Below are 24584 nucleotides of genomic sequence, written 5' to 3' on the forward strand. Positions count from 1 at the left end.
CACATCAGCATTATGTGGCACAAGGCTGGAAAGTGGGAACCCCGCAGGCTCCCCTAAAGGAGGGGCACTCCTGCAATTTAAAAAATTGCCTGATAACCCCGTTGGCATTCCCCGGTCGGAGTGCCTCAGGCAGCAAGCAATAAACTTGCCCCACCGGAAAGCCCGGTGGCAAGGCCTGGGAGGGTGGACATCCTAGGTATTACCCAGGCAGCGTACCTCAGTCCAACAGGTGCTGGGCCAGTTCCCGGCCCCTCAGCAGTTGGGCTGAGTGTCAAGTGACGAATCCTTGACGTGTACTACCCTGTCTCCTTGCAGCCGAAGCCGCTAGGAGACACATCCCATCATGAGAGATTCATAATGGGGTATGATCCCACACAGTCGGGCGATTCTATTTATAAACGATGCTGCTATCACCTTATATTCATTAACCCTTATCCTCGTGTGGCCTTCGGGCCTGGATAAGTGGTGACTCCCAAATAAAAAAAAAAAATGGCAAGAGCGATCCGACAATAGCAGCGCAAGAAAGTAAAAGATTCTGCAGGCGATTCAAGGGTTGTCATATTAAAGAAGAGATTCGACTGATATGTACGAGATGAAAAGAAACTGGAGTTTTAGGAAGATCTCTATCATTTATAGAAGCAACAGAACTCTTTAAAAGAATAATTTTAAAAATATCTATCAAATATACCCGGTAAGCCAAGTGCAAGAGACACAAATAATTGCACTTGAATGGTTAGAATCTTAAAAAGATATCTCAGTTTGTATATATGATATGATATAATATCCAGCATCCAGTAAAATACCTCATCCTCAGCTAGAACAAAATAATAAAAATTTTTTTTAAAAACCTGATGCAAAACAAAATAGTTACGAAGGGTCAAAGAGGATTGGACGATTGAGGAGTGAGAGCACTAACCAGACATCCATTGGCAGCGTGTAGAGGGTACTAGGACATTGTGGAGGCTTATTTCTATATGAATGCCAATCAAAAACAACTAGCGAAAATTAATGTTAAGCAGCTGTTGCTATAATGTAAAGTTATTTGAAAAAGTTATTAAAATAGGTGGAGATTATTGGAAATCTGGGGAGATTTGTAGTCACCCAGATTCCAGAGAACACCACCGCTTATTATCAGTGAGTAATCTCTGATAATGACATGTGTGAGAATTCCTAGTGAGTACAAATAATAATAATAATAATAATAATAATAATAATAATAATAATAATAATAATAATAATAATAATAACAACAACAACAACAATAATAAAAAAAAAGATCAAGGGTTTTTCTAAGGATGTTGGTATAATAATAATAATAATAATAATAATAATAATAATAATAATGATAATAATAATAATGATAATAATGATAATAATAATAATAATAAAATGCTGATCAACTCTACATGAAAAGAAAACCGGAGGGGAAAAAAACTGTGTGAGTGACACAAAAAAGACTTAGAAAAATATAAGAAAGAACACATAAAAGATGTTTTCTGCAACTGGAAACAAAATAAAAATGATGGAGAGCAGAGGAGAAAGAAATAAAACTAACTTAATGGAAACCGACTGTTGCGATTACATGAAACCATCTGCGTTGGTTATCGAGAGAGTTTGATAGCATTGGAAACATGGGGAGAAATGTTGAGAGTAATCGCTGATGACAAAATAATAATAACATTGATGATGGTGGTCTTAAAACTACTAGTGAATAATAATAATAATAATAATAATAATAATAATAATAATAATAATAATAACAAAAATAATAATAACAATAATAACAATAATAACAATAATAATTCTGATTTTGCTTAACAACGTCTCTCTGGAAAGGGGTGGAATTCATTTCCAGAGGATTTCTCTTAATCCCGGCTTCAAACCAGGAGCTTCAAAGATCAAGGGTTTTCCTAAGGATGTTGGTGATACCTATGTATAATTGCAGAAGTCTGAAGGCCGCCTAAAACATCGGGGATTTGTAGTTTTTCAATTGTCCTTCCAGACGACTTAATACTACTCCTAGTGTACCAACTACAAACGAGATTATGTATGTTTTAACCCCGTGTATACGCCTTATCTCCAAGGCCAATGGAGCATTTTCCTTCTCTCTCACATTCCTGTCCCAGGGAACTGAGAAGTCTACAATCTGCCAGTTTTTTTAGACCTTGTCAATGACGACCAAATTCGGACGATTATGTTCCAATTGCTTGGTCGTTATGACACTTTTGTCCCACCATACCTCTACCTTGCCATCCTCACTTGTTCTCACTTCATCAAGCACCTCCTCAAACCATTTTCCAGCACACTTCACCCTAACTCTTTTACACACCTCCCAATATATCTGGAGTCCCATGCGATCGTGTCTTTTGCAGTACTCTCTCTGTGCCAGTCCACTACACCCTGCTACAAGGTGCGCAATTGACTCGTAGGTCTTACCACAAATCCGGTATTCTGCAGCAATTTCCTCTCCTAGAACCACTTTTTTGAACAATCGTGTTCCTAATGCCTGCTCTTGTGCTGCACCAACAAAAGCTTCAGTACTCTTAGCCAGATACCCAGCTCTAAGCCATTGCCATGATCTTTCATCAGACACTTCTGCTATATCTTGGAAGGACCTTCCATGCATTTTCATCCTAGCCAGTTCCTCTGCCCTTTCTCTATCCATATGTTTCACATAATCAGCCTTGTTCTCACATACCTCCACTTCATTGGCCACAACCTTAAGCATCCACTCCCCACTTCTAACCACATGCTCCTTCAACGACATCTCCTCGGTTCTACATAATCTTTTACACTTTTCAATCCTCTCTCACCATCTTTCCTCGTTTGATACAGCCTTGCTACACTACTTCGAATGTGAAATATACCAAACATTGCTAAAACTTTTCTTGTTTTGATATCCATGGCATGCAAATCCTTGTCAGACCATTCTAAAATTCCTGCACTGTATCTCAAAACACTGACTGCCCATGCATTTACTGCTTTCATTAGATTTCCTCCATACAGTTTCGACTTTGCAATTAGTTTCACTCTTCTAAGATACTCCTTCCTGACTTTTTCCTTCATTGCTCTGTTCATGATGCCTACACCCTCCAGCACTCCTAAATACTTATATCCTGTATCTTCTATTTCTTTCATGATTTCTTCATTTGGCAGCACTATTCCATTCGAATGAACCTTTACTTCTCTTTTCCTCACCAGCACCGCACATTTACTAATCCCAAACTCCATCTCAATGTCTCCTGAGTATGTCCTCACAAGTTCTACCAGTCTCTCTATTTCCTTTGTATTTCTACCGAATATTTTCAAATCATCCATAAACAGTAGATGGTTGAGGCGTCTGTCACCAGATCCAAAGTTATACCCCAGTTTTTCTCCCTTCAAGAGGATGCTCAATGGCATCATTATCATTACAAAAAGAAGTAGCGATAACGAATCTCCTTGAAATTATCCCACGTTTAATGCCAACCTGCCCCATCTCCTCTCTGTTTGCTGTCAGCACCATTTTCCATTGAGCCATACTTGTCTCCAAAAGCCCTACCATATTCTCAGCAACCTTCATCATCAATAGTGTTTCAAGTATCCATGAATGAGGAACCATGTCATAAGCCTTTCTGTAATCGATCCATGCTACGCTCAGATTTCTCTTCTTCTTCTTCTTCTTCTTCTTCTTCTTCTTCTTCTTCTTCTTCTTCGCATCCTGCATTATTGCTTTATCAATTAGTAGTTGCTCTTTAGTACCTCTCGAGCCTTTCTGGCACCCCTTTTGTTCGTCAGGAAAAACACCATTGCTCTCTAGATGTTCATAAATTTTCTCCACAAATATTCCAATCAACAGTTTCCACATCAATGGCAGACATGTAATTGGTCTATAATTATTGGTATCTGTTCCTTTTGCAGGATCTTTCCTAATCAGTGATGTTCTTCCCTTCACAAGCCAATCAGAGACATCTCCCGACTCTACAACCCTTTGCAAAGCAGCAGCTATAGGTGGATAAAGGCATGGAAACTGTTTAAACCAGAAGCCCATCACTTCATCTGGACCAGGTGCCTTCCAGTTTGTCATCCTTCGTATGCCAGCCTTAACGTTATCGATGGTTATCTCAACGTTCTTCATCTGCTGCATTTCTGATAGCCTTTCACTGCCTCTCCCAACCAGCTAGCCTTCTCATTATATCGCCCTTCGACAGACCAAATCCCACTCCAGAACTTTCTGACATCTTTTGCATTTTGAGTGTTGTTATTTCCCGCCTGTTTACTACCATTTAATTCTTTATACAGCTGAGACTAATTGTTCCGGAAAAGGTTGTTCTGCCGAAATGCAACACATTTTCCAACAAAGTTCCTAATTTTTATACCACCAGTGTGGACCTTCTCTTTCAACATTGTTAGAACGTTCATCGTTCCCCTTTTCAGCAATCTATACCTCCTTTCAAGCTCGTCCTTAGCTTTCTGTCCTAGTTTAACTCCTTTCTTATTTCTTCGATTCTACCAATGTCTTTCCGCCACCGTTTAATACTTTCTTCAAGCCGCCTCTGCCAGTGTGGACTTCTATCCTTCATTTTTTGCCTTTTCTTCTGTAATAAGCCAAGACGATTCGCAATAACGTATGACACTGCATATAGAAGCCTGTTAAGTTCCATAATCGATATGTTCTTTCTTATGATGTTGTGAATTACTCCTTGAATTATTTTTACCTCGTTTTTCACTACTCTTCATACTTGGAATCACTATGATATCGTCTCTAAGAAGAACCTCTCTTAACTTTTGAAGTACTTCTTTTTCTACAGAAATCAAAGTTCGAACTTCATCACCACTTCTCCATACATCTGCTCCTTTCACTGGCTCCATTGTCTCAGAGTCAATGATCTCATCTGCCTTAGATCCTTCAAACTCTTGCTCATTACTTCCCTAACCATAGGATTCCATACCTCCTCAGTTGTTCACCTCCCATCATCGCTTACATTTCCCTTCTGCACTTCCACTCTCTCAATTCTGTCATCAGAGCTAGTTTCATCAATTTTACTTTCGTTATTCTTTCATTCCTAACCATCCATTCAATCCCTTCTCTTGCAATCACTGAAAGTAGGTTGTTATATTTAATTTGTTTTAACTGGGATACCAAACTCGCGACACTTCTAGGTCCCCCTCCTCTCGATTCCCATTCTTCCTTCATTTTTCGGATATATCCACCAGATTTGCTACTTCCACTTCTTACAAAGCATTCCCACAATGCTCTTCTTTCCTCATCCGTCCATGTTTTTTTTTTACATTTCCTGTTCCAACTCCCGTCGTGTCTTGGTACCCTCTCTGGCAATTCTCACTCCCCCTATATCCAGCCACATCCTCAGAATTTCGAACAGTTGTATGATGACGACAGGACCCACCCTGTTGACCAGTGGGACACCTATCTGACGTGAGACTATCACAAGATGTTCTAGCCTCATTTACGTCGTTATTTTCAGTATTTTGATTTGACATTCTCCCATAAATGGGGTTAGTGAATTTAAGGTTACACCACCACCGATAGTTTTATCGAGACATTATCTCTAGGAGGGTTCCCCACCAAGGTCAAAGATCCCCTTCCGACCGTTTTCCTCCATCACCACCACTATTCCCATTACCACCACCAACAACAATAGAAATAAAATCTACAATGATAATAGCAACACTAATATTGGTAGCAATAATATTAACAGCAAAAACAACAATAGCAATGACAGCAAAAAACAACACCTACCATTACAGCTACAGTAATAATAAAAAATAATAAAAACATACCACCATTACAACCACCACCACCACCACCACTACTACTACTACTACTACTACTACTACTAGTAGTAGTAGTAGTAATAATATTAGTGGTAATAGTAATAATCAATAAAGTAAATTTTTTTAAAATAATAATAACAATAATAATGATAATGATGATACTAATAATGATAATGATAATAACAAAAATAATAATAATAATAATAAGTAGAAGAACACCGATAATAATAATAATAATAATAATAATAATAATAATAATAATAATAATAATAATAATAATTTCAGTTAGAAAAGCTTACTTTGTTGGTTTTTTTTTAACTCCTCTGCCGATGTTGCTTTTGGTCAAAAAAATGTACACAAAAACAGAAACATAAAACATCCAAATATGTGAAAGACAATTCCTCGTTTAACCGTGAATTCAATTTTTTTAATACAATTTCAGTTAGAAAGTTTTTTTCCCCTCTGCTATTTTTTTTTTTAACTCAACCGCTGATTTTGCTGACGACTGGAAAAATATACACAAGGACAGAAACATAAAACATCTGAACATGTGTAAGACAATTCTTTGTTTAACCATAAATTTCAAGTTTAAATCAAAATTTATAACATAAAATATATTTCGGAGGTATACTCCATCCTCAGTGACGTTATTCTCACGTTGCCTACGCACAGTTCCAACATTCCAAAATAAAAACCGCTGAGATACAATGCGCGGATCTTTACAAACAGACTTTTCTTTCTCCAACTTTACAACATGGCAAGGAAGAAGAAGAAGAAAAAAGAAAGAAAACAACATACTGAGGATGGAGTATATCTCTGAAATATATATGTTATAAATTTCAAACAAGTAAAACCTTTGTTTATTTTCCTAATATTACGTTGTGATTTGGCTTTCAGACGAACTTGATGCGTATTTTATTTTATTCAAATTAAATCAACTTTTCTATATGGAACTCACACCGTTGACGATAACGAGTACCTTTAAAAAAAAAAAAATGAACTCATGTGGATCACACCATTTTAGTTCGTCAGTTGTACTAAACATAAAATTTATGGTAATCGTGAAGAAAGAGAGAGCCTGTTTCCTCCGTTTGACTATAGGTGGCGTTAATGTCTGTCCACCCAGTTACGGAAGCACAAAATGTATATAATGGCACCGTTGAAATAAAAATAAATGTTTAATTTTAAACATGTTTTTTTTTTGTTTGTTTGTTTTTTACAAACATATTTAAGTTTTTTTTTGTTTTGTTTTTTCAAACATATTTACGTTTGTTTTTTTGTTGTTGTTTTTGCAAACATATTTAAGTTTTATTTTTCCAAACATTTACGTTTTGTTGCTAGTTTATTTTCAAACATTTACGTTTTTTTTTTGTTTTTACGTTTTTTTTGTTGTTTTTTTTTGCAGGCATAAACTAAATATTTTTGAAATATTTTTCTTTTAGAAAAGTTTGCTTATGCACTTATTGTACCGCGCTATTTTTTTTTTTTTATAGTAGTTTCAAGTAATATTCAGGTTTTACAATATCCCTTTTCAAACATATATATATATAAATACTCGCGGAAAAAGTAAAATAAGTCCAGAAAAATTAAGAAAAAAGAGGGGGGGGGTCAATAAAAAAAAAGATAAAAGAAAAAACGTTGACTTTTTTTATTATAAGAACGTAAAAAATACTCGCGGAAAAACGGTTGTACCCATAAATATGTTTAAAAGAAAAATATAGCAAAAACATTTAATTTATGCTTGCAAAAAAAAAAAAAAAATATTAAAATTAAAACAAAAATAACGTAAATGTTTGAAAATAAACCAGCAACAAAACGTAAATGTTTGGAAAATAAAACTTAAATATGTTTGCGAAAACAAAACAAAATAAAACTTAAATATGTTTGCAAAAAAAAAAAAAAAAAAAAACATGTTTAAAATTAAAAACATTTATTTTTATTTCAACGGTGCCATTATATACATTTTGTGCTTCCGTAACTGGGTGGACAGACATTAACGCCACCTATAGGCAAACGGAGGAAACAGGCTCTCTCTTTCTTCATGATTACCAAATTTATTGCATCTATTTTACAAAGGACTGAAGCGAACATGACGATATGGCTTCTTAATTCCAAGGTCAGACTTGATAAATATTCAATTTTCCCGCGCCCCTTGATAGATATTCAACGATCGCGTCCGTTGAAAATAAACTTCCAGAGTCGAACGGTCCTAAACAGAGCAAAAGATCACAACTGGACAAATATGGGTTTTGTATCATTTGGATTCTTCGGACTATTGTTCTCATATTGTGTGTCATTTTTTATAACATTTCGGTTGATGTAACCTTCGGGCTTCTTATGGTGTATCTTGTAAAACTCAGGAATGTTTCTGTCGAACTCGGGAATTTAACGAAATTGCGAACGAAAATCCTGATTTACTTCACTGTGGTAACATGCTCTTGTTCCGTCAACCATGACTGGATAGAGGTTCTAAGTAATTCGCAATTGTATTTATCGGCCACCCTTACTGAGAATTGAACCTTCGATCTTCAGCAGAATATCACTTTTACTATTGATTTTTTCAAGCACTCTTGCAATTGCGCCACCGGTCCTTGCAGACGAATTCCCGAGTTCGATAGAATCATTCCCGAGTTCAACAAAATACATCTGAAGAAAGACGGGAGTTACATCGGCCGAAACGTTGTGAAAATGACACTCAAGATGAGAACAGTAGTCCGAAGAATCCAAATAATACGAATAACCAATCTTCATCTAGAAAATTCAGAAACGTAAGCTGGGTGTTATTTTTATTTTTTATTTATTTTTTTATCTTGATTTGCATCTAAATATGATTGTGTTGTTTCCTGTAACGTCTCTACAGCAAATCAGTTTCTCTGATAAAGAATCATTTTCCTAGCAAATATAGTAGTGGCGGTTAGTGTCGCTTTAGGACGGCTACTTGCCTTTTCAGCTGTGACTGTCGGTGCATGGTTGTCATTATCGATCACTGTCATCCAGCGACGAGCACTGTCATCAAGTCGCTGTTATGACTAGTGATGGACAACAACATATTATTTTCATTGTTTAGACTCTTGAGTATATACGCGTTAATATCTTATACGTTTTTATAAAGACGGATGTGGTTCTCGGTTGATTAAGTGTGTCTAACTGTGTCGGATATATACCCGAGAGTCAAAAGAATGAAAAGAATATTCTGTTGTCACAGCCTTAGTAATGTCTGTAGATGATACAATGATAAGCCAAACTATAGATGATACAATGATAAGCAAAACTGTAGATGATACAATGATAAGCAAAACTGTAGATGATACAATGATAAGCCAAACTATAGATGATACAATGATAAGCCAAACTATAGATGATACAATGATAAGCAAAACTGTAGATGATACAATGATAAGCAAAACTGTAGATGATACAATGATCAGCAAAACTGAAAGGGAAAAAATGCAAAACAATGGACGATTCATGAATCTGATAAAATATGAAAACACATATTTGCAAGGAAAATGATTTTTGATCAGAGAAGCTGATTTGCTATTCTACGTCACAGGAAACAACACGATCATATTTAGATGCAAATCAAGATAAAAAAAAATCCAAATCTTCGTATTATTATAGAATCTTCGGACTACTGTTCTCATCTTGAGTTTCATTTTTACAACGTTTCGGTCGATGTAACCTTCAAGGTTCTTCAGGTGTATCTTGTCGAACGCAGGAATTTGGACGAAATTCCGAACGGAATCATTTATTTACTTAATGCAAGGGCCCGTAGCACAGTGGTTTGAGTACTTGGAAAATGCAGTTTTAAAAGTAATATTTTCCTGAAGGTCGAAGGTTCAATTCTTAGTGTGGGCGACCGAAAAATAAAATTGCGACTTACTTAGGACCTCGATGCAGTCATGTTTAGTACATTTGACGAACTAAAGTAAGGTGACCCAAATAAGTTAAACTTTTAAAAAAGCTACTCGTTATACGTAACTTTATATATGTCTAGATAGTTAAAAAATAACTGAGTTGCCGTGATATTGCGTTTATTAAACTAAGCAATCTTTGTAGATAAGTTGGCTCAAATAGCAAGTGTTTGTAAAAAAAAAACGCAAGATATCACAACTTTTGTATGTTTAGTTCAGTCCGCATATCAAGTTTAACTTCGTAAATGCAAAAGAGGTGGGGGGGGGGACGTAGAAGATTTCAACTGCAGTTTTTTTAAAACTTTATTCCCCGAGATATCTTTGACATGAACGGATGAAAAACGAATGTTGAACAACTCGAGGTCAGTTGATAAATTATTATCATTTTTTTTGTATTATACCAATCTTTTTTTATTCAAATTTGTCCCAATCCTGTTCCCAAGCTTTTTAGAACTGTTCCTAGTTCTCCTAACATAATCGGCATTACTTTATTTATCTTCACGTTCTATGAATTTATTGCAGTTTTGCTGTGCTTAAGTTTGCTCTCTGGAAATCTACTGTTAATCATATTTAACCTTCTTTTGATGTTCTAATAATGTGCGGTCTCTTTTCCTTGATGATTCCGTCCATTTGAACATCCAATTTTATTATTATTTTATTTATTTATTTATTTTACTCACGTCCACTCCTAACAAGACATATCGCGACTTGGACATAAAGGGGCTACTATTTGGGATTATGCCTAAGAAAGATTAACAAGATGTTGGTTTACGCTACATTTAAACTTCTGCAAATCAGTACAGTCAGAGAAGCAGGTAACAGAAAGGGAATTCCAAAGTCTAGCTGTTCGAAAGAAGAAACTATCAGAGTGGAAAGCTTTCTGCCATTTAGGGACCTCAACAGTGAAGGGGTGTGATTTTGTTTGCTATACGGGTTTGTCGGGGATATGTATGTCAAGGGACCACAAGTGCAACGAGCTCGTCAGAGCACATTCCATTAAAATACTTGTAAAACAGGCGCAGAGATGCAACATTGCGGCGATGGGAAAGTTGACAAAGTGAGACCTATTAGATTGAAGATTTATTGGACTCTATCCAAGAGAGAGTGAGACTAGTGGTAGAGGCACCAGCCTAGATGTGGCAACAATACTCCATGCATGGGTGAATGGTGGCCTTGTAGAGGTACAGGATACTCTAAGGTGTGAAAAATTTTCTAGCACGTTAGAGGAAGCCCACCTTCTTTACAGCAGCCTTCACAATTGATTTGTTCCAGTTCATATTGCCTGTGAATGTTAAGCCGAGGAGTTTGAAGGAAGAATTCTCGAGTAGGATGTTATTTTCATGGATATCGGTGGTTGGAGAGGCGTATTGTAATTGTTAAAAGAGAGCAACTTAGTCTTACTAGCATTAAATGTTACCATCTATTCGCGGCCCTATTCCACTATGGTCTGGAGGCCATTTTCTACCGATTTTGCCATTGTCTTAGATTATGTACATCTGTTCTTCTCTCGTGCATGTTATAGAGTGTTGTATCACTAGCCAATATACCCATCTCGGACACAATATTATCAGGGTGGTCGTTTATGAATATCAGGAATAATAGTGGTCCAAGGGCTGACACCTGAGGAACTCCTACATTAATGTTAAGCTGCTTGGATGTACCTCGATGGTCCTATTGTCTAAGAAAGATTTAATTGTATTTAATATACACCCTGTTATACCGTAGGATTTAATTTTCATTAGAAACCCTTCATGCCAGACTTTGTCAAAGGCCTTGGGTTACAGTCCTGGCTTCGCTCACCTAACCCTAACCCTAACCTTATCCAGTGCATGGTATATGTGTTCAGAGATGACTGTTAAAATATCCGTAGTAGAACAACATTGCCTGAATCCATAGTTTGTCAGAGAAAAGATTTGCTTTTGCGAAGTGGTGTTCTAATGCTTGATTAAATAATGTCGCAAAGATTTTAGCGAGAGGAGGAGGAGGAGACTGATTGGGCGATAATTGAGAGAGTCAGTCCTTTCACCAGAATTCTTGTACACTGATACCATGACAGAGGCCATATTCCAGCTATTATCAGCCTTGGAGGTGTCATTTTTACAATATCGCAGATATGAGAAGGGGTGACTTTTACATCATCTAGTGTGGTTTCAGTCCGCATTAGGAAATTTAGGAGGGAGTTGTTTGTTGGCTTTAAGGTAGAGTTGGAGGCGAATCACCAGGCAAGCAGTTCTGTTTTCTTAGTTGCCTGGTGATTCGCCTCCAATGCGACCTTCTGGTTGTTGGATAGTGGGGGAATTATGGTTGCTCTTCATTCACTACACTATTATAGATTTTCCAGAAATCACGAGTTCCTATCTTTTGTGGGTCATGCTTTTGGCTGTCGTTATTTCTCTCTTTTCTAGCATCTATGCATTTTTGCCTATTTGTATTTGCCTTATGATATATGAACCAGCAGAGTGCATGCTGCCTTTGTGCAATGGCAGCTGCACGATCTGTAGTGAACCATGGGGATAAGTGGGGTTTGCTATAATATTTCCATTCAGTTGTTTCATTGGCACACTATTCAGCGGGAAGAGAGAAGATATTGGTCCATGGGGCATCTCTGATATGTTCTCTAATGGCTTTCCAGTCAGCCCGTTTGTAGTACCTTGTTGTTTTGAGCAATGGCTCCTCACCTTGGAGTTGGGATTTAAGTGTGCTGTCAACTAACATTAAGTGGCATGTGTTTCCAATTGGACTGTGGGCACAATCCTTATTATTATTATTATTATTATTATTATTATTTACTCACTAGAAGTAGTCACACAAGTCATCATAAAAGATCACTCTTTTAGAACAACTTGTGGTGTTCTCTGGAATCTGAGTGACAAGTCTCCCTAGATTTGATCTTCACTGGAATTTGGGTGGCAATAAGTGTCCCTGAGGTCCCAGTCCTCTTTGCACTAAACCAAAGGAGGTCTGGTTAGTGCTTTCTCTCCTCTGTCTTTCCATCCTCCTTGACCCTCATTTATTTCATGTGGTGCCAGTTTATGGTGATACACACAAAAAAGGCAGCTGCAATCTTACAGTTATACCATTGATTCCATGTGATGTTCTTTTGCCTTTTACATCAACAGTCGTTTCTGTTTGTACAATTTGTGTCTGTAGTTCGTGTGTAATAATTTCCATATTCAAGGGTTTTCCTTAATATTTCTGCAGTTTTCATCATTTTTGTATCTTCTCAACCATCCTTCTGATTCCAATCTCTTCCAATCATTTTTCAAAGGTTTTTGGTATTATCTCTTGTGCTCCTACTATTAATAGCGTTATCTTAACTTTCTTCATTTTCCAGAATCCCTTTGAGTTCTCTGGTCAGTTTTGTGTATTTGCTCTGCTTCTCCGTGTCCTTCATCTACACTCTGTAGCCATAATCTCCAATCTGGCAAGCCTTTTCCTTCTTGTTGACTATTATGATATCCAGTCTTCTTGCTTGGATGAGTTTATTCGTTTGCATTTTCATGTCCCATAGGATCTTGTAATATTCATTTTGCAGTACTGCTGCTGGTTTGTGTTTGTACCATTTGTCTGGGTGTTCAAGGTGCTGTGGCTATTTTTATATTTTTTGGGGGCTAGTTTGCTGCATTCATTTATTATGTAGTTTATTGTTTCATCCCTTTGCCCGCAGAGTTTGCATTTGCTATTTTCTTGTGTCTTGTCAATCCTTGTTTTGACGTGGCTGGTTCTAATCACGCTATCGTGTGGCTGTTATTAGGGATTGTTTATGTTTCCTTTTTGTAGCCATTTCCAGGTGTTTCGTTATTCTCATCTTTTGTCATCCTTATGAATTGTCCATGTAGCTGTTTCTCTTCCCATTTTTCTTTCCTCGTCTTATTCCTCGTCTCTTTTTCTATCTTGTTTGCTTCTTCTGTGTCTCTTACTGCAGTAATTATTTTTTCAGTGTTTTGCATTATGTATTTTTCTAATTTTTTGTGTGTCATTCACACAATCTTCTATAAAAACTAACCCTCTTTCTCCATCTTTCATGAGTTTCTTGGTCTTCTGGTAGCGAATCTTCTAGTTTTACTGCCCAGGTGTTCATTCCTTTAATTAAGTTTCTACTATATAGCTTAGTTTTGAGGAGTTTTCTTTATTGGAGGTATTCCTTTCCAATTTTGTTTGGTGATGTTTGCTTCCACAAACTTCTGTTCATGTTCACCTAGTGCCCTCATTTCTGTTTGATTGGGTAGTGCTATACGTTCTATTACTTCCAGTCTTCCCCTCCTCATTGTTAGCAATGCACACTTTTCCATATGGAATTCAATTCGGCTATTCTGGCTAAAGATTCTGGTTATTAGTGTCTCTAATTCTGTCTTTGTTTCTGTAAATAGTTTCAAGTCATCCATGTACAATTTTATTTAATTCCATTTTCACCTCTAACACGGCACAGTGCCACTTTGATGTAGGCGGTTATTGTCAGGGAGAGTAGTTGCAAGGATACTATATAGGGAGTTGAGCAACAAGATGTCTGTTCACATTACACTTGAACTTCTGCATGTCAGTACAGTTGGGAAAACATAAACCCGAAAGGGAATTCCAGACTCTAGCATTTCTGAGGAAGAAACTATTAGAGTAGAAAGCCTTCTAACGTCTAGGGATCTCTACTGTGTAGGGGTGGGACTTGGCTGTTTTTCAGGTTTGTCGGGGGTATTTACATCGAAGGGGGTACAAGGGCTTGTAGTTCATCAGAGCATCAACCATTAAATCCTTGTAAAACAGGCAGAGGGATGTAACATTTCGTTTAAGCTTGGTTGACAGTTCAAGCTTGAAGACTCTCTTTTGAACCCTGTCCAGGAGCGAGAAACTAGTAGCAGATGCACCAGCCCAAATGCGAATGGTGGCCTTATAGATGTACAGGATACTTTCAGGCGTAAGTAGCTTTCTAGCACGATAGAGAGAGCACACTTTCCTCGCAGTGGCCCTGGCAATGCTCTCTATGTATCTGTTCCAACTCATGTTCCCTGTAAACCTTAAGCCAAGGAGTTTGCAAGAAGTATTTTTAAGTAATGTATCTTTAGCCATAGCTATTAGTGATTGAGGTTACTTGTAATTATTGAAGGGGACAAGTTTACTCCTGGAAGCATCGAATATGACCATCCATTTTTGTCCCTATTCCACTACAGATTGAAGGTCTTCCTCTAGTGTTTCTTTTGTTTTTTTTTTTGTTTTGTTTTTTTTTACACAGTGGATACCACTTATCAATGCCCGGAAGCCACTACGGGATAAGGGTTACTGCAAGTACATTATGCTTAAGTGTTTACTTAAGGGGGCGGTTCATTAGGAATTTGTTAACCTTGGACTTGAAGACATCCAAGTTGTAGTAAGGTGGGAAGCAGGCAGACGGAACAGAGTTCCATAGGCGTGCAGTTCTAAGAAAGAAGCTTTGTTCATGGAATCCACGTTTTGATTTGGCAGAGATAAAGAGTGGAGAAATTTTTCAGTGGATTCGGCTAGACGGGTGTTTTTCGTGAAAGATTGGCGAGGGGGAACCAGAGATTGGAGTTCAGACGAGCACCTGCCATGGAAATAACGATAAAACAAGGATAGGCTCACAACGTCTCTTCTGTGGGGGAGAGGTTGCAGGGTAGAGAAAAGGGCATCCCCCACTAAGCCGAGAAGTCTATTTTGTACTCTGTTCTGGTAGGTTAGGCTGTTTTTAGCAGCTCCTGCCCAGATATGGCAGCAGTATTCCATCCTTGGACGTACTTGGCTTTTATATAGATAGAGAATTGCAGCAGTAGTGAGATACCTTCTGGAGCAGTAGAAGGATACCACCATCTTTCCAGCGATCTTGGCAACATACTTGATGTACATGTTCCATTTCAGATCAGGGGTAAAGGTCAAACCCAGAAGCTTGTCAAAACACGGGGCCTCTCCCAGACGAGAGCCATCCATCCCAATTGATGCCAGATGGGGATCAGAGCGTTGATGATGTAAAGATAGGAGTTTGGTTTTAGACGCATTAAAGGTAACCAACCACGTCTTCCCCCACTGAACCACGCGCTCGAGATCAGAGGAGAGAGAATCAGAGAGAACTTTGTCATTTACAGCCTTTGATGTGTTGCTGTAGATGTTGCCATTTACTTAGATATGTGTTCATTTGTTTTCTCGTTTTGCCTGTTATAGAATGTGGTGTCGTCAGCAAATATACCCATCTCAGAGACAATTTCATCAGAAAGGTCATTTATGAATATTAGGAATAATAAAGGTTCAAGGATAGAACACCGAGGTACTCCTGCATTTATATCATATAGTTTAGGACAACTTGGATCCTTCTTTTATTTAAGAAGGATTTAATTATGTTAAGTATTTTCCAGTGATACCGTATGATCTGATATTCCTGAGAAAACCATTGTTCCATATACTGTCAAAAGTCTAAGATATATCTAGAGATACCGCTCTACACTCGCTTGCTTTTTTTCTAGTGTATGGTATTTACATTCAGAGATTACAGTTAGGATATCTGTTGTAGAACAGGCTTGCCTAAATCCTTATTGTTGGTCGGTCAGAAGTTTAGCAGCAGCAATATGATGGACAAGAGCTTGGTTTATTATTGATTAAAATATTTTGGTGAAAAGAGGGAGGAGGCCAATTGGGCGACAATTTAATGGGTAAGTTCTTTCGCCAGAAGCAGTTTTCCAGCAGTTAGGAAAGCAAGATTCATTAAGGTATTTGTTGAAAAGTTTGGAGAGAACTGGAGCACCCTCAGCGGAGCGTTTTTTTAATAGCACAGCCTGATGGGATTGGATCCACATGCTTTTGAGGAGTCTAGGTTTTTTTATGATATCATGCACCTGAGAAGCTGTGATTTTCAGATTATCCAGTTTGGCATCAGTCCACAAAGGAAAATCAGGGAGGGCGTGGTTTGCTGGATCCAATATGGAGTTCAAGACAAATCGACTGGCAAGAATGTTAGCCTTCTCAGATGCCGTGTGAACAACCTCATAATTGTTGGATAATGGAAGAATTGTTGATTGCTCATTATTTACCATGCTATTGTAGATTTTCTAGTAATCTCAGGTTCAGAATTTCTATATTTCGATGCATTTTCTGGTGGTTTCAGTACATTCTCTCTTATCTGTTGCTATTTCTTATAATTACTTCTAGCTTTTATATACTTTTGTCTGTTTGTTGTAGACTTATGTCGGTTAAATCTGTAGTCTGCATGCTGCCTTTGTGCAATGGCTGTTGCGCAAGTAGAAGTGAACCATTTTGGGAGAGTGGGGTTTGCTATAGAATATGTGGAAACATGTGCTTCAATTGATGTTTTGAACCATTCAGTGTTTTCCTTTCCACTTTGTTCAGTGGGAAGAGAAAAGATATTTCCCCATGGGGTATCGCTGATGAGATCTCTGGTGGCTTCCCAGTCAGCTTTCTAATAATACCGTGTCGTTTTGAGCAATGCTTGATCAGTTTTGGGTTGAGAATTTAGGGCATGATCAGTATTCCTGAATGAGCTATAGGCATTTGTCACACAATCATTGGGAACTGTGGTCAGAAATAGATCTAGAAGTGAAGCAGTTGATCTTTCTGATGTGGGAAACGTGTCGGAAATCAAACCGTCTGTGATAGGGAATGAGATAAGAGAAGCTATGTGTTATGTCACCTGCTGTGTCTGTGTAAGTAGAGAAACCAAGCCAATTACTGTGGTAGACATTGAAGTCACCAAATAAATGTACTTGTGTGCGAGCATAGAGAGAGAGAGAGAGAGAGAGAGAGAGAGAGAGAGAGAGAGAGAGAGAGAGAGGGGGAGAGAGAGCGCTGTATCTATGCTGTCAGAGACTTTGTTTATTAGGTTACAGTTCTAGATCGAGATAGAGCCGTAGAGAAAAAATAAGTAGCTGTGTTATATGTTAAGTCATAAAGGCCTGGTTGTTTGATTCTAGTTTTATTTCTCTAGTCAAAGGGAGGGTGTTTCGAACATAGACTCCAAGTCCATGCATATGTCTGAGTCCTTATAGCAAAGTGGGAGATAGCCAGGCATGTTAAAGTCGGGTAAGAGGGGATGGAGGAGTGTATGTTAGAAGAAAGGATACAACATCATCTAAATTAGTTCTAAGCCCATAGATATTCGTGAATGCAAGCCTCAAGGGAGGAGGCAAATTGGTTTAGTTTGAGTTTAAGCCTGGTTTAATCGTAATTTTTGATTGAACTGTCATTTTATTTTATTTAAAAGTTTTAGTTTCAGAGTGAACGGTGCTAGACAAAATGGTTGTGCAGAATACCAAACATGCAACACCAGTAGACCATCAGCCGGTAGCGCTTAGAGTGGCTGCTCCATCAACAGTTGTATAATATCAGGATGTTTGTAGTGCTATGTCGCGCATGGAAAGGGACCCTGCACTCATCCCCGATGGGCTTTCCCGAGGCCACAGTCCTAGTTCATAATTCATTTTCGTTAAGTTCTGTTGTTTCATGGATCTCGGCCTCCATGTTTCTTGTATCCAAGTTCTGCAGGTCTTCTGCCTCTGAAGTTCTGATGTTTCTTCATCTGTTCCATCATTTGTCTTTTGTTGTATTTCATTCAGTTCTAAATTATTAATGTTATTATTATTATTATTGTTATTATTGTTGTTGTTATTGTTGTTGCTGTTATTGTTGTTGTTATTATTATTATTGTTGTTGTTATTATTATTATAGTTGTTGTCATTATTGTTGTTGTTGTTATTATTATTATTATGGTTGTTGTTATTATTGTTGTTGTGGTTGTTGTTATTATTATTGTCATTATTATTGTTGTTGTTGTTGTTATTGTTGTTATTATCATTGTTGTTGTCGTTATTATTATTATTATTATTATTATGGTTGTCGTTATTATTGTTGTTGTGGTTGTTGTTATTATTATTATTATTATTATTATTATTAATATTATTATTATTATTATTGTTATTATTATTATCATTATTGTTGTGGTTGTTGTTGTTATTATTATTATTATTATTATTATTTTTATTATTATTATTATTGTTGTGGTTGTTGTTGTTATTATTATTGTTATTATTATTGCTATTATTACTATTATTAAATAAATTTAAAATAATATGAATAAAAATATTATTATTTGTTCTCACTTGGAGTTATCACGCTGACCATCATTAGGGTTTGCTCACTAATAACAACCGGTAGTTTTTCCTGGTGTCTAGATGACAACAAGTCTCATTAGATTAGCATTACTCTTAACCTCTTCCGACAACCTTTGCAAAATGTTGCGTTATTTCAACAGTCATCTATTATTGATTTTTCACTGCACAGACGCACCCACACGCATGGAAGCTGGTAGCAAAACCATTGAACGATGATGTCAGAATTAATATCGTCAGTAGTGAAACCTCAAATGTTTGACGCACGCAGCTGTCGAGATGAGCGAACCTGCAGAGGAGCAGGTTACATATATAGCCCAGAAGAAAAGGCAAAAAGGAAGAGAAGTCTACAGTCAGCCGGCAAGAAACATGGTCTTCTTCTTTAGCTGGATGCGTGCACATGAGGCAATGACAAAAGAAACAGAAAATAAAAGTTTTTATATTTTTATATAAAAACGAAGTGTTAAAAGTTGTTTTTGCTGGCTGATGAAAAATCGACTGTGCAACAACTCTGGCATGCTGGGACGGCAAAATTTACAATTTGACAGTTTCTTTCTTTTTGTTTGTTAATTATCATATTGCCCGATCTTCTAGCATGGGTGAGTTTATTTGCACCTCCATGTCCCAAAAGATTTTGTGATTTTTATTTTGCAGTACAGTTTCCAGTTTGTGCTTGAATCATTTGTCAGCATCTTTGAGATGCAGTCGTCTACAGAGCTTCCAGTCGACTTCTTTTCCTATGCAGTCGTGTCTGTCCACATATTCCTTTTGTGCTAATTTGCTGCATTCACTTATGTGGTTTACCGTTTCATCTCTTACTCCACAGAGTTTACACTTATTGTTTAGCGATACTGCTCAAGTGTTTATTCCTTTAATTAGGTTTCTCTTGTATAGTTTTGTTTCTCAAGTACTATTTTCCAATCTTGTCTTTCATTTGTGTAGAGTTGGCGGTGCCTGCCTCCAGTACACCTACATATCAAGAATATCTAAAAAAATATTTTGCTCTTGTTATTGAGCACTATCTAACAACTTCGTTGTATTCATTAGTCCCTATTTTGAACATCTACAACCTGAATATATATATATATATATATATTTATATATATATATATATATATATATATATATATATATATATATATATATATATATATATATACTAGCAGATGTACTCTGCGTTGCACGGTATTAAATGTAACGATTAATCCCTTTAAAAAATGAAGCTCCCCCCCAAAAAAAAAAGAAAAAATCGGAAAGAGTATGAGACATGTGCATGCAAGTATTATATTTTTTTAAACAGTTCACCTGTTGTTAGTAAAAAAAAAAATACTCGAGCTGAGATCGGAACCAAAACCTAAAAACAGTAAAGAAAGATGACCATTAAGCCAGCTTCCAGTACATTTAAATTTGCACAGTATTCTATATAACATTTTACATGTTAAAGATTCGATGTGCAATTTTTATTAAATTTACAATAACTTTTTTTTTTCAGAATAAAATAAACAGTTTGTAGAGAATTGTTTAAAGTGATATGCCAGTACAAATAGTTTTTCACGATTTACATAATGTTAATGAAATTCTTACATATAAAGAATATATGTTGGGGACAGGACGTCTACAGTGCGATAGACGATCCCGTCTCCATGTATATAATGGTGAATGTATTTAATGGTAGAGGAATTGAAAAGACGAAAGGTTGCATAATGAAGACGAAAATATACCGTTATATATCAACGAAACAACTGAAATTTTATTTGCATAAATATACAGGAAAGAATGATAGAAGAAATAGAGTTCATGAAAGATGAGTAACGTTACTTGCGGTTGACTGGCTAATCAGGACGCGGTGGTGGCTCATGGCTCCACCGGAGCGGTGTGTGTCACATCTTGACTGGTCGAGGGTTCAGCGGAAAAGAGGGTGAAATATGAGAAACAGGAAGTGACGTAGCTAGGTCGCTCTTCTGAGTTTCAACTCTATTTCTATTTCAACTCCCACAGATATAGGACGACCATGCATTGTTGATGATGGACGTTTGCAATCAATCGTTGAATCCTTGTCAAAATTTCTGATGAATGATTGAAGCGTTTAATTTCATTTCAATATTGTCACAACTAACACTCTGCAAGCAAATTGGAGATCATGTCTACAGATGACTATGTAGGAGTTGAGCTGGGGGGGGGGCTATTCGTAAAACATTTAAACTTCTGTATGCCAGTCTAGTCAGGGAAGTAGATAATAAGGAAGAAATTTTAAAGTATAGCAATCTGAGAGTAGAAACTATTAAAGTAGAAAGTTTTTCGGCATCTAGAGACCTCAACAGTGAAGGGGTGGGATTTTGCTGTTTGTTGGTTTACTTAGGGATATATGCATCGGGGGAGTATAAGTGCTAGTAATTCTAGTAAATAACTTGTGAAGCAAGAACAGGAATGCAACGTTATGGTGATAGGACAGAAGTTTCAGCTTGGTAGATAGTGCGGGATCTATTAGATTACAAACTATTTTTTGATTCTGGCTAAGAAATTGGGTTAATGGTAGATGCATTATCAAAGATGTGAAACCAATACTCCATGCATGCGAACATTGTGGCTTTGATATGGAATAATGTTATGTGTAAGTCATTTTTAATTATTTGTCAAATTATTTCATTTTCAATTTTTTTATTTCAGGAATCGTCTCAAGAAAATTCCGAAATGAATACGGCCTTCCTTGTCTTCATTGGAATACTCCTGCGAGTCGAACCAATCAAATGCGACAACATACTCTTTCTCAGTCTTCCATTCTTCGGTCATTTACATCCGATGCGTTCATTGGCTAAAGCGCTCTACACAAGGGGACATAACTCTTATATTCCTGTCACTCATGATCTATCCAAACAGTTGAAACCGTCAGAGGGAGTTCATTTTCTACGGATGCCCGAAATAGTGGCAATGGGTGATTTCACAACGCTTATGCTAGATTATTTTTCTCTAGGAGGTAAGACCTCTGGAGAAGACTTGGTCCAAGCTAATAGGGAGGTATGTGACAATTTACTGCTGAACGAAAAATGGTTTCGCGAGTTAAAATCTATTAACGCCACTCTGGCTGTTGTCGACGGTGTGATTATCAGTAACTGCTTGGCCATAATTCCATATAAATTATCGATCCCTTTCGTATTCATGGGATCAATAGATATACCATCAATACATCGAACGCCGTTGGTGTACTCAGTTTTCCCGCATACGTATACTCCTTATTCTGAAATTATGTCATTCACAGAGAGATTAATAAATACATATGCGCATATTATAAATTACATATCCGCCCCATTTGGTGCACCATCGAAAAGTATAGAATATTATGCGCCAAATAGACCAAACATCCCTTTTGATGAACTTCGGCGCAAAGCCGAGTTGCATATTGTAGAACTTGATTTCTTGATAGATTACGCGACTCCTTCGCTTCCGAATGTGGAATATTTCGGAGGTATGGGAACTGATGCAGCGAAACCTTTAAAAGGAAAATTGGGCCACTTTGTTAATTCGTCCAACAATGGAATCATTTTAGTGTCGTTTGGTTCTATCGTAAGTTTGCTCCCGAAAGACCATCTCAATAAAATGGGAGAGGCTTTCAAGAAAATTAAATACGATGTCGTCTGGAAATGGTCGGATGCAAGTTATTCTTCATCAAATGTTTTTCTTACAAAATGGATGCCACAAAACGATTTACTGGGTCATCCGAAAACGAGGCTGTTCATCACTCACTGTGGCAATGGAGGACAGTTTGAAAGTTTATATCATGCAGTTCCTATGTTAGGCTTTCCTGTATTTGCAGACCAACCTCATAACGCTAAAAGAATTGAATACAAAGGTTTTGGTTTATCGATGAATTTGTATAATTACGCCGTTGAAGATCTTGTTGCAAATATAAACGAAATTATCTCAAATCCGAAATACAAAAAGAATATCAAAATGGCAAGTGATATTTTTAAATCTCGACCTGAAAATCCATCTATGAGAGGAGCACGAATAATTGATGACGTCATGAAATATGGTGGCGGTTTCATGAGGTCTTATTGCCAGGATATGCCATTGTATCAATTTTTTATGTTGGATATTTTTGCTGTCGCATTAGGTTCTTTGTTCCTTGGAATTTTAATCTTTGTTTTTATTTTACGGAAATGTTTTTCTATTTGTCGGCAAAAGAAAGAAAAAGACGAATAATATTTTTTACCAATATAATTGTCAATATCTACATAGGTCCCTATCTAGTTGCCGCGAGAGCAATAGGTAGTAATAAAAATGATAAAACACTAACTGTTTCTATGTTATATATATATATATATATATATATATATATATATATATATATATATATATATATATATATATATATATATATATATATGGTGCGTTGTGTGTGTGCATGTGGTTTGAAAAAAAAAACAGTGGTTAGCCCTTAAATTCTGGCTTTTGCAATCCTCCCCAAAAAGTTGCGAAAAATCAAACAAATATTTTTCATTAAAAATATGAGCAACTGGATTCAATAACAATTTTCAAAAGAAAAAGTAAACGCAAGATCCCGTGCATATAGCAGTTTATTAACTTCAGATAAATTCAGTAAATGAATTATTGTATTTCTTTACTAGGGTTAATGCCATCCAACGTAAACAAGTTCTTGATGAACCGTCCTCCTAAATAATCCAATTTACAAAATTTTCACTACTTACGATTACTACGCTATAATCCCATTGACTAATGTATATCCCTACACAATTATTCTCGAGTGGCCTCCGGGCCTTGATAAGCGGTGACTTCTATGTAAAAAATACAGTTTTACTATTATCTACAACAAATTAAGGCACGACACGGCACGACAGCTGGCAACAGCTGATTATCTCTTCATGTAATTGATGCACATCATTCAAGGAACTTATGACGTCAGGCAACTAGGCGCTACCACTGGCTGCTGCTGATTCTATATTCAAGCAATAAAACGAATGTAGTCAAAACATGCAGGCTTAAATATTAGATTAAATCGAGATTTTTTTTGGCAAGGCCTCGATAGATATTTGCTAGAAATAATCTCTAGATATTTCTGAAGTATATGTAAAAAAAACACACAATCGAATTATATCATATACACAATAATTAAAAAAAAGAATCGTGTTTACAGAGGCTTTCTGTGATTCTTATGGCAAGAACAACAAGAACCAGCTGATTTTAATTTGGAAGAATTATTGTTTTTTTTTTTGTTTTTGTTTTTTGTAAAAAAAATCTTTTTACCAATATAAGCCAGCATTTTTTTTTTTTTTTGGACTTGTGAGGAATATTTAAGTTGTTCGAAGGACGTGTCTACATTTGTACGAATAGAGGGTTAGCAAGAGACATTTGTCGTGCATTACCGTGCCATAACTTGTCGTATACAAATAGTAAAATGTTTTCCTTCTTACTGTAAGTGATACCATAATCTCTTTATGTGCATGCCATATTGCAAAATATCGACCTGAATAATCCGTCTGTGAGAGGAGCAAGAATAATTGATGACGTCATCAAATATGGTCCATTCAATATGTGTAATAGATTCCGTTCCCCGTTTATATTTCACTTCACCCTCAAATTATTTTTCTTTTGATGAAATTTTGAACCAATATCCAATGTATATACAATCTACATCAGCTGAATCATATAAATATTTCTATATCTATTTATATAACAGCTGTTTCCTGCCAGAACAATTTAATGGCAGGTACCCATTTGTCTAAAGTATACCTAACACCTAACAACATTGAATTACACC

At 36.6% G+C, this 24584-nt stretch overlaps 1 protein-coding gene across 1 annotated transcript; it reads left to right on the plus strand.

Moving 5' to 3' along the window:
- Positions 1–9925: 9925 nt before the first annotated feature.
- Positions 9926–23143, plus strand: LOC145256334 (UDP-glucuronosyltransferase 2C1-like). The gene is made up of 2 exons (XM_080115110.1): positions 9926–10051; positions 21476–23143. Exon 2 carries the CDS (start codon positions 21500–21502, stop codon positions 23006–23008), a length of 1509 nt encoding a protein of 502 aa, XP_079971236.1. The 5' UTR covers positions 9926–10051; positions 21476–21499; the 3' UTR covers positions 23009–23143.
- Positions 23144–24584: the final 1441 nt, after the last annotated feature.

The sequence above is a fragment of the Euprymna scolopes genome, chromosome 32, assembly GCF_053919585.1.
Source record: "Euprymna scolopes isolate OS-2025 chromosome 32, ASM5391958v1, whole genome shotgun sequence".
NCBI classification, from domain to species: Eukaryota; Metazoa; Mollusca; class Cephalopoda; order Sepiida; family Sepiolidae; genus Euprymna; species Euprymna scolopes.